At 42.7% G+C, this 12269-nt stretch overlaps 1 protein-coding gene across 2 annotated transcripts in view; it reads right to left on the bottom strand.

Annotated features, from left to right (window-relative positions):
• The window catches only part of sorcs1 (sortilin-related VPS10 domain containing receptor 1), a 207167-nt gene that overhangs the window by 72150 nt on the left and 122748 nt on the right, over positions 1–12269 (bottom strand). For both annotated transcript variants that reach the window (XR_013789911.1, XM_079499906.1), the window contains exon 4: positions 11266–11424. Coding sequence is in view for 1 of the 2 variants with exons in the window: in XM_079499906.1 (XP_079356032.1) it covers positions 11266–11424 (159 nt within the window). In the remaining variant the exon portion in view is untranslated. The remainder of the gene's footprint in view (positions 1–11265; positions 11425–12269) is intronic.

The raw sequence follows: 12269 nt of genomic DNA on the forward strand, positions 1-12269 counted from the left end.
TTCTTGCTGTCTCTCTGTTATTTGGGTCCCTGTGGAAATATTGAAGGAGCAGACGGGACTTAAAATTTGCCGCGGGCGGGAGTCTGGCAGTCAAAAATAAACAGGCGGGCTGTACAGGATGAAACCATTGTGAGAGCGGGCAGATAATAATGGTCAGAAATCCAGCAGAAATGGGTGTGAGCGGAAAGGACAATCCCACGCAGAGCTCTATTGGACAATACATCAACACCATTAGTACTAATATTAATCGACTATAATGTTCTTGACATAACGTGCTTCTCGATTATTTATTAATCAAAAAAGTACTCGATAGAATACACGCTAAGAAAATAAGTGTTAGTTGCAGCCCCAAAAGAAAACCATCAAATTGTTCAGCTTTGTGATAATTGTGTGTGCACGCTGTGTACAAAATGATGGTGTTGTACCCTGCTCTTTACCACAAGAGTGAAATATACAATTTTAAACACTGTCAAACGTATCATTGCGCTTCTTTGAGCACTATAGTAGGAGCCCGGGTCATTTGAGGCTGGATCGGTGACTCAGACAGGTCTTTGCTTGTTCTCATTTAGCCCAACCATGTACTGCATACCAGCTCAGTGTAATTGACAGGCGGCTGGAGTGCGAGCTGAATGCTAACAGAGCTGCATTAGAGTGCAAAAAGCCTGGAAACAGAACCTGAAAATATCCCACCAACTCTGACAATGTTATTGGGTTTTAATGAAATGAAATGAAATGATTACTATATTTACCCAGGGTATCTGGGCTAAGCCCAAGAACTTGTTTCCAGCCAGGCCCTGCTCATAGAACATTTCATGGTAGTGGTTCAATGCCTTGCTCAAGGGCACTTCAGCGGTGGTAATTTTAACATGTCGGACCGCTGATTCGAACTGGCGACCTTCCGGTGTCAAGACCGCTCCGCAATCCGTTCGGCCACCGCTGCCAGGTGTTTTAACTACTTAAGCCCTATATACTTTGTTGTGTGGCGAAATATTATAAGTTCACATTGTGTCACCTTAAACATTTTTTTCTATTTCTGGTTATATAAAAATTAATATACAATTTCAAACTAAGCTGAGTGTAACATAAAAAGAAAAACCCTAACCCTATGTACAACAAAAGAGAACACTCGCACACTGTGAGCTTCTATAGGCTCTATGCACTAAATAACTACCGTGCCTCTTCCCTACTTCCTTCACAGGTGTTACACAGTCTACAAATTAACCCCGTAAGCATTTTAAAATACTTCAAATAGCCGATCTACAGCTTGTAGATCGGCTATTTGAACTATTTAAAAATGTTTTTCAAAATAGTAAAAGAAAAAAGGAAAATAAGTTTATGGATAAGGGGTAAGGCATGTATGAAAATAGGGACCATAATCTATAAGTCTATAGTCTCTGTAGGAGTAATATAAAAGAAGTGGTGCAACTCCGTGTGGGTGTCCCCGGGGGTCACCGGAAGTTCCAGATCCACAGGAAGGTGCCCAGGGTGCCGGCCCACAACCGAAACGGTCGAGAAAGTGTCTGTGTGTGTGTGTGTGTGTGTGACGTGTGTGTGTGTGTGTGTGTGTGTGTGTGTGTGTGTGTGTGTGTGTGTGTGTGTGTGTGTGTGTGTGTGTGTGTGTGTGTGTGTGTGTGTGTGTGTGTGTGTGTGTGTGTGTGTGTGTGTGTGTCAGTGTCAGTGTCAGTGTCAGTGTCAGTGTCAGTGTCAGTGTCAGTGTCAGTGTCAGTGTCAGTGTCACTGTCACTGCGCAACAGTGACACTTGGTGGTGAAAACCAACCAAATGCTATTTTCGTGCTCAGACAGACCAGACAGGGACACACAAAGCTGTCTGTAGGAGTGGTTGCACTACTCAACAATGTGTTTTAAACAAATCAGTCTCGGCTGTTTAGACCGTGTGGCACATACAACTTGTACTTAATTAAGCGCAATACTTAAGTAAAGGTACAGTATTATTTCCAGTATTTAGTTACTTTCCACCACTGCATATGCAGCATTGTGCTACACAAACAAATGTGTTGGCACTCTGGAATGAAGAACCGGGAGCAAAAAGTGCTGTAGTTCTTCTTCTGTTTTGTCGATATTGGTGAAAACTTAAAATCAGCATTTCAATCTCGCGTACAGTTATTTTCTCAAACTCCTCAAATAACAAACATGAAAGTGTGAAGGTTTGTGTGAAGTGAATATGCACGTGCTGTATGTGCATGTGTGTGCACATGAGGGATTGTACAGTCCCTGCACAGTGCAGGTGTGATGTGTATGCAAGTCCAGCAGGAGCAGCCAACTCAGATCCCCTTGAGGGGCGTGTGCACGCACGCACGCACGCACACACACACACACACACACACACACACACATAGACAGGTCTCCTCAGCGGAGAGGAGAAATGCCTTCATTATTCATCAGAACTGAAACATTAGGCTCAAATGGTCTTGGCTGCAAGGAAAGCATTTTATTAATGCAAATGGTCATTCCTAAGATGGCTATAAATTGCACCTCTGAAGCAACACTGGAATATATATCCACTCCACATTACCATCTCCGCTGTACTAGTTCACAGATAATTACCTTCACCCAGACACTGTCTCCTGTATTAGATGTCTAGATGATTATTTATTCGAAAAACATTCAGCAGTCCATCTCCATCACTGTAACTCTGGTGATTTACAGTTTGATGTATTACACCTTTGACTTATAGAGTGATCTATATTGGCTTATTAAACCACTGACTCATGCGGAGGGACTATTAGGTTAGTCTAGGCTTTGCATGTGGGATAAAAATGGTATTGGCTCTTTTTGTAAATCGTCTCATCCCTTATGCCTAATTTATGCTCTTTCATACGGCGGAGTCACTGACCGAAAATACTGTATAGCCGATCTATGAGCTCACAATGGATTGCATCCGAGACACATTGTGAGCTTATAGATCGGCTAGTTTCGGACCGCGGCACTGTCTGGCGATGAAGTATAACTTGGGCTTTACTACAGTGTGTTACAGCAGTTGCCGTGAAGTTATTGGAACGAATCCCACATTTAATGGGAGGGGAGCTTAGACGGCTCTATGGGGATTTGTATTCTTAAAGAAAGGACTGGATATGGTGCTTTGCCACCATATCCAGTCACTGCCTCACTGCCTTCAAACATGAGCTGTGCTGTTTGGACTGGGCTGTGAATACAAATAATTTGGGGTACAGTGCGGCTTCATTTCTTTACTCAAAGATACAATTTTACTATAGTTCAGTTAACTAAAACTTTAAAGTGAGAAATGTGTTAATTAAAGTGGTCAGAAAATGTTTTTGTTTTGTGTCAAAACATATGGAATGAATTCTGTACTGGCCATATATGTCTTGAGTGTACAGGGTTTGATGTGGTCAGATCAACATATGGAATGTCAGAACAGGTCAGCTCCATATATGGAGAACTAAGGGTAGGGCGAGATGATGAGGGCCCAGTTAGGGCCGGGCCTTAATTTTTGGGCCTGTTGAGAACTCTAATAACTTTGGGGCAGGCCCGTCTAGAATTTAAATGGACTGCGGTTGCAATAAATAAATGATGTCACAAATGCATTTAATTATAATTAATTTCTTTATACAGCACATCTCTAGACAACGTCACAACGGTCAGTATGCAGATATAAGGTATTTCAACCTGTACATGTGTAGGGTCATTTTAGGTTTTTCTGTTGATCATATAGTACACATTATCATTATTTTACAACAGTGTGTTGTTCAATGGCAGAGTCCACTTTGGCAGTCTTGTACTGCATGTAATCTGTATGTGTACCTCTGCACTATGTCATTGTATTTGTAACAGCAGGTACAGTAAGTGATCATAACAAATGTACAGTTCAGGTGGACCCATCATAATGTGAAGCAGGTTCCAAAATGACATGATCGCTGTCCATGGTGCTGAACTCTTAGGTCGTGTGCCTCCATGCGTGAGCTGCCGTGCACAATGTGTGCTGTGTAAGCAGACATGCATTGTAGTGTTATTTCCCTTTGTCTGTCCATTTTGACTAATCACACCACAATTAAAAATAAGCTCTAAATAGCATTTAATTAACTTATATAATGTGTTTTGCAATGACGTCTCAAATGCTTTGAATTTGTGTGAGAAAAATGTGGTACCGGTAATTCACTCTTCGCTAAGTCCCACCCAAGCCCGTTCTTGGCCAATACCACGTTAGCGACGGTTACTATGTTAGGATCCTGGTCACGCTTTCAATGCTGGTCAAAATGTTTCAGCAGTGTCAATAAATATATTTGCTGTACAGCATGTGTGGACCTCAGAAAGATGGTTTGTTTTCTTACCTTGTTATGAGCAAACTAGTCCATTCCATGAATCAGTTTATGACATCAGGAAAACTCGTTTTATTTTCGTCTTTTGATAGATTTATAAAGTAACTATTTTGGTGTGAAGCGGTTCTGGTGTTCCCAACTCTCGTTTGTAAACAAGTCGCCATGCTGTTTGAGATGCACCCAGCTGCAGTCCCAGACATTTCTCCTAAAGTGTCTCCCTCAAACACGTCCAAAATTGTGTATGGTGTTTGCGACAAGTGGACGAGATAAAATAATTTTTTTTAATGTTTACATCCAACGGCCTGAGACCGAGGCTACTTCAGAAGTGGGTGTACAGATTTGGACCAATCAGATCGTTTTGTAGGCAAACCGGAACTTCTTACCACACAAACTTGTCAGGGTTGCCAGGTCTGCTTATTTCCCGCTACTTTTGGCTTAAGGCTAATAATTAGTGTATGTAATACATTACCAAAACATGAATTATCATAGACATATGCCTACATAGTATTTATAATGATAAATGCATACAATCTTTTTATTATGATTATATATGGTCATATTATTGTGTTTGTTTTGGCTTGTTTTTCTTGATTTGGCTTTAAGAGTTGGCTTGTTTTTGGAGGTGGGTTGGCTTATTTCTCTCACACAATGTGGCAACACTGAAGTCAAAACAAAAACAAGACAACCTTGACATTTTTTATTAAAAATATAACCGCATGAGTTTTCCTGATGTCATAAACGGTCAGAATCAGCTTAGTGTTCTAAAAGAGTGACTTTGAGAGCTGTTTCCCCGTTACAATGGAAGTCAATGAGAGCCTATTTTTATTTCTAATATGTACTATTAAACTGCACAACGGAGCGAAATAATTCATGGAATGGACTAGTTTGCTCACAACAAGGTAAGAAAACAAACCCTCTTTCTGAGGTCCACACATGCTGTACAGCAAATATATTTATTGACACTGCTTAAACATTTTGACCAGCATTGAAAGCGTGACCAGGATCCTAACATAGTAACCGTCGCTAACGTGGCATTGGCCAAGAACGGGCTTGGGTGGGACTTAGCGAAGAGCTAATTCCTGTGGAATGTGTACAGTCTGTGTCAAATCTATGTAATGCCCAGGTTGTTAATTGGATCATTTAGCGCCATAACACCCCCTACCCAGCTTTAACTTCACCACTGGAAAGAAGAAGTGACAACATTGTATCATAACTACAATTATTACTTAATTGTCTAATCGCAATTATTTGAGATATTCACAATTATTTTTTCATAATCGTCATAAACGTCTCGATGATCGACAATCTGAAATAGCTGACACATTGCAAGCTTTGCAGATCAGCTATTTTCTTTCTTTTTTCTTTAAATCTTTATTCCACAATTTTGCAGCCCACTTTTTTTCACCCAGTGTGGGGGGGACAGCAGACTGACCTCATGCTCCCTTCTATGCATGAGTCAGTAATTTCTTTGTATTTCTTCGTTATTTGTCTGCCCTGTGTATTTTTTTATTTTTATTATGGGGCATTTAATTCATATTATTCCAATGTTCAAATTATTAGTGTGACAATGAATCATCAACTTAAATGTGTAATCGACAGCCCTAATCATAACCTGTTGGCATGAAGAAAAAAAGGAGAGGGGAAAAAAAGGATTCGATTCTCCTGATGGAACTCTTCTTTTCTCCATGTTTTCACAGCTTGTCAAGTGCAATTTACAGTATGTGCTATCTTGAGAATATAGGAATCCTTCAGCCACATTAAATCTGGCATGTTTATTTTCGGCATGTCATTATACGTACAGTAAACATTTAAAAATACTTAGACAAGACAATAAGTATATGAACCAAACCACCCCTTATAAAACTATACTCCCAGAATGCTTTGGTGCTATACTTTGAATGCTAGGTGAAAACCTGACTAACATCTACTCATTAAATGTAGACGACAGTTCGCCACCTAGTCGTGATCAGAGCCATAGAGTAAGACAGAGTTCTGACAACTCCGTTCACTTCATGGGGCCAGTCCAATGGCGGCTCTTTGTCCCTTTGCATGAAGAGCGCTCGAGCGCTCAGTTTCTGCCCCCTCAATATCGCAACTCTTCTACTAGATGGCTCTGGTCGTGATTGGCTGCTTCTAGCCAATGGGACGGCAAAAGTGGACTCTGGGCAATGGGAAGCCGTCCCATTGGCTAGAAGCAGCCATACTATATCCCTGGCAGCCACGCAGACTCACAACGCAGATCACTCACCAGTCACCACAGTCACACTCACGGCTTGATGGGGAAGACACGTTTGCATGTCACTCGATATAAGTTTGCGGCTGCATACACGGTACTAAAATAAAACTCATACTAATATGGGGGGGGGACACACACAAGGGAGACAGCGCACGAAAACGGCCGCGACACGTGATATTGTGACACACAAACATACACGTTACTAAAATAATAATCATACTAATATGGGGGGGCAGAACACAGCGGAGACAGCGCTTCTTTCCCCTGACATTATATGACTATGTGATTAATTCTTGTTTTTTCTTTCTCCAAAGTATAAAATAGGGCTTAAGTAGTTAAACTATTTTTCTAGAGCACCTACAATACATTCAAGCTGCTGCAGTACAGTGCATAATTTGCCGTTCAACGTGTCGCCCAGGTCGAGTGGATTTATGGGCTCGCACATTTTTAGTTCAGCCACTGTGGCTAGGTGTCATTTTTTAAAGGCCTTATTTTTAGAGGCATGCTCTACCAGCAAAATATACACAGTGTGCAAGAATGATCACAGATTGTGGGGTCAGACACAGCAACATTACCAACACCTTTCACTGATGCAGTTACATTTAGAACACGGTCTACACAATACACTATACACAGCTTTTGAGTTCCCAGTTATAGGAATGATACTATTGCCTGTTACAGAAAGATCCGTTTTACAGTGTGGCACTGAAGGGGCCAGCTTCATAGAACAGTGTTTGTCCAGAGCCATAGAGTAAGACAGAGTTAGGACATTGAGGGGGCAGAAAACAGCCTGGTCACGTACTCGCACGAGCCCATAGACTCCAATGCATTCTGTAAACTTCCGGTTGTCCCTTTTTAAAGGGACAAACCAATAGAAGTCTATGTAGAAGAGCCTGGCCCCATGAAGTGAACGGAGTTGTCGTAACTCTGACTTATTCTATGGCTCTGTGTTTGTCTACATCAGGAGCGGTCCGTCAGGGGGAGCTGGGGGTGAGGCCGTTCCCTGGCCTGCATGGGACTCCAGGGCCCCGGCCTTCCAGGTGTCAGATGATCACAATCACACAGTCACAGGCCTTTGCTTGGGCGCACTTTGCGGGCCCTGCCTCTTGGTACGAGCAGCAGGCAGCGGGCCCAGTCAAAGCATTATCCCAGGGTGCTACAAATGTCTATCTACGTCCTGTAAGTAGAATTAGAAATACAACTAGTGTTGACTAATCATTACAAGTGGCTCTTATTTTGAAGAGGAAGAGGAAGTCGTTTCGGTTGTGGTCAAGCTGTCATGACCGTTGTTATGATGCCGGCAACAAGAACCCCGTTGATTAAAAGCATTTAGCTTGTGTTTAATCCATATATTTAAGATATGAAAACCATGCATCCGTGACTAAAACAATGTACACACTTTGGAAGTACATTAAACATGGAACCTCTGTGGTATTAGGTGAGTAGTTAATTGTATAAATTTCATGCTGGCTCACACTGGTAAAATCATCATCAACAACAGCTGCTCAAAAAAAACCATTAACAGATAGGCTACTACAGTACAGACTGTTACTGTCACTGCCTGCAAGAATGTGATGTTAATAATTGAAGTTCACTTAGCCTGCTTATATCATAACCTTAAGTGCTTGCACTTGGAACTGTTTGGCCGCCATGCCAATTCTTATAAACATTTTAGTTCATTGGTTGAAATGGGTCCACCGTGCACTGTGGTGCTGAAATGTACTGTAGCCTACTGTATGTTTCGGGTGACTTGAAAATGGGATGCAATAGATCTTTAACCCTTTCAGCGCTATCATTTATTGAAAAATTAGGATCTAATTCACGCCAGCATTTTTTTAATTTGAGCTCTTATTTTGAAAAGCCGCCATTTCCGCTCCACTTGCAGTAGTCCTAAGTTAGGAATTTACACGGAGCTGGGCCGGCCTTGTTTACATTGTGAATCCAGACCGGAGCTCTGAGCTCTGCAGAGCTCCAGATCGTCAGCTCTGTGCCGTCAAAGAAACGCTGTTTTGACCAAAAAGGAATAGGAGATACAGGCGATTGAAAGAAATGGATAGAATGGATTATTATGGCGACGACGATCTAAGATGGGCGATCCAGTGCTGTGCTAACAACACAGCTAGCTAACCGGCTAACGTGAGTAGCATTTTGGCTCGAGCAATCGAACGCACTATAAAAGCGCAATTGCCGAAGGGCTTCGGCAATGACGAAGGGCTTCGGCAATGACGTTAAGTGTTAGTATCAAAATTAGGCTTCAATTGACAAAGGTTTTCGGCAATGGTGCTGAAAGTATTAACTTCTGGTTCACGGACCTGGGGTAATTTTTTCACCTTAAGCTAAGGCACGGCTGAAATGAATTAATTCATTAATACGTGGCACTGAATGTGTTTAAATAAATAACAACAAGCTCACATGTTGCATCACGATGCATTCTGAGCTTGTAGATTGGCCAATTTCCAAATTTGACGTAGGGCTTACATGGTTAAGTCAAGACTTCAAACGAATACGTCTAGTGTAGATTAGAGGTGGTGCAGTAAGAGCTCAGCACTATTAGCAGTACAATATGTACACATACAAGAGCATGTGAAATGAAAGCAGTGGACACAGAGGCCTAACATCTCCATTAGGGATTCTCCAGATAATTCCCTTCCCACACGGGAGACCCGGGATTGAATGGTGGTTATGGCATAAACATGGAGGTACCACAGGGGATGCTGGTGCTGAGCCCCTGGTGGCATGTGGGGTTGGCACAGATACCGTGGAAGATAAAGAAAGGCATCTGAGATAGGATCTAATGATGATACTGTACTTTATTTATTATAGCTATACTGAGTGGGAAGATTAGAAGGTGTATGCTAGTGGTGCTGGGCCATCTTGTGCACAATTAACTCTTTTCCACTGTCATACAGTAAAGGTTGAATGCAGTTTAATCACATGAACCCCATGAACAGTACCTCTACAACCTCTACAACCAGGAAAAGACATTTGGTAGGGGGGGAAAAGGACAGGACCAAGTATCCCTGTGGGATCCCGGTGGTTAAGGTAAAAATATCATTAATTCCTGGACTGTTTCATTAAGCGGTCGCTGTGTGTACTAGCATGGACAACTCCTGTACACTTCATAATTACTCAAATGAGGAAAAAGGTCTATATAAAGTAGGCCTAGCCATATTGGCTCTGAACAATATGTGTACTTTACCAGGTAACAAAACAAATCGTTCAGGCAGCTTTTACTTCCAGTACTGATTATCATACTGGATCACCAGAACACAATAGTATTTGTCCTGAGGTGTCCTTCGCAATGCATCATTGTTTAATGTATGATTGGTCAGTTCCCAGAACTGAGGCTTAGTAGCACCTCCTATAAGAAGGGCCCAAATTAGGTTCTGAGAAACGTATCTGAAACTGAGCTGCATAGCATATGCAAGCAAATCCAGAACCCGTGAAATACGAAAAGAGCCTTTATCCCATTCTGGACGGGAACCCCTTTTGGTGTTTTAACTAAGCATTATGTTATACTTTAGCTATTGAAAAATAGCAGATCTACAAGCTCATAGCGCGCCACCGAGTGGCGCGCTATGAACTTGTAGGTCTGCTATTTTTGAAAAATCGTAAAAATGCGACACAAATCTTTGAATATATATTCTTTCAGTGCGAACTTTTTTTTTATTTCGACGTCAGGCCTAAATGGGTTATAGACGACACACTCAATCATCTTTTCATGCCGTGCAGCTCTGCGGGAGACTGCTGTAGCTGTCTATAAGCCGTCTGTGTGTCTGTCTGTGTGTGCGGAGCTAATCTTGCAAACCGCTGGAGCGATCAGCGCCAAATGTCTTATGCACATCACTGCCATGAAGGCCACAGAACTACCTCCACTTTTTTCCCCCTCCACGCTTTATACTTTTTGAAATATTTAACTTTCATTTCATAATGAAAGTCAATGGGTCTCTTATAGGACTGAAACCTTGCCCATAATTGCCACCGCAATTATTTCCGACTGGAACGAGGGAGGTACCGTATAGCACACGTTGGAGCTGCTCTCTTCTGTTCACTATGGCTACTCTCTTGTCTACTGTCTGTGTATTCCTCCTGAGAACTTGATCCTTGAACTTGTCGTCATATTGAAACTGTTCTCCTCATCCATATGTGTGCCATTTAAAGTGCAGACATACAGTACACTAGCTATACTGCAACGAGTGAGTAGCCTACTGTAGTTTCACAGACAAAGGGGGGGGGGGAGCAATTGCTTTGATTGTTCCATTTATGTGTTCTAATGACAGTGACAGCGAGTCCCCGGCTTGATTCCCAGCCAGCAGACAATTTGCTGCATGTCACTCCCATGTTCTCTCTCTCTCTCTCTCCTCTCTCCATGTTCCGTGTGTCCCTATACACTGTCAAATAAAGGCTCAGGAATTTTCTTTAAATAAAATAAAGTTATAAAATAAAATAAAGTTGTACAAGGCTGGCTGGCACAGGAGTTACACACCAATTTGTGTGCCGCTCCTTCCCTCCGATCAAAGGATGCTCGGAGCGCTCTCTCACATTGAAGACAATGCCAAAAACGCAAATGCCATTTCACCGATGAATTGTAATGAGAGCATTTGCATGAAAGCCTCTCACATCGATCCAACACACTCTCGGGACTGCATGCTTTCTTTGCGAGACTCGGTTGTTCAGCAGCACCACCCCCACAAACATCCCTGAGCACGCACACACAGGCTCCAAGCTCTCACCTTCTGGTCGTGGCTGTAGGCCAGGATCCAGTCCTCCTGCTCTGGGTGGAACAGCAGGCTCAGGATGTAGAAGCTCAGCCGGTACTTCTGGTAGGTGGCTCCCTCGTCGGAGCTGATCAGGAGACTGCTCTCTATCTCTGGGTCAGTTAGCAGCATGATCTGAACGAATCGGAGGAAGAACGGAGGGCGTTAAAGGTGAAGAAAGTGATTGTGTTATTAAAATAAGTGTTCAGCTCTTCAGTAAACGGAAAATGCATTTTCAGGTCGGGATACCAATTTTATCCAATGTACAATCTACCTCTGAGGACATAGTTTCCATTACATTGGACGGCAGGGACGTGCAGAGAATTTTAGAGGGGCAGAAATTCCCTAAAAGGGCACTTTTGGCAAAAGAAATTTCAAAAACAGGGGATCTACAAGTTCACTCGACACGCTGAGAGCTTGTAGATCAGCTATTTTCAGGGCGTGACCCCACACTTTTTAGCTATACCTGAAGATGACATGGATTTCTACACATTGAACGCAAAATGTGACGTTCAACTTCAGGACAGTTTGGGGAAAAGCAATTCTCCTAAATGCTGTCTTCGGCATGGAAAGGGGGGGGGATTTTCATCTCTTTCACCATAGTAAAATATAGTACATATCATACAATGAGGGAGGGCTCGTCTGAGAACGACCTAGAGAGAGAGAAAGGCAGGGGCTGAAGCCACCTTTGATGCCTATGTGTGCACGTGCATGTTGGACAGCCGCAGATGATGTGATCGGTAGACAGGTTTCTGTGTACCTTCCACAGATCTCCTCTGTGACACAGAGTGTAGACACAAATGGTGTCATCCAAACTGCCTCTCCCTGGCCAGCCATGGCGCCTGATGGAGGGGAAAGGGACTGGTTGGAATAACGTGTTCCTTCCACGCGCTACGTCCAACCGGGGAAACTCCCCCATGTCAGGAAGCGGCTTGGACTACTCATGCATTGAAGGTAGCATGAGGTCAGTCCGTTGCTCT

The sequence above is a fragment of the Electrona antarctica genome (assembly GCF_951216825.1).
Source record: "Electrona antarctica genome assembly, chromosome: 4".
Taxonomy (NCBI): Eukaryota; Metazoa; Chordata; class Actinopteri; order Myctophiformes; family Myctophidae; genus Electrona; species Electrona antarctica.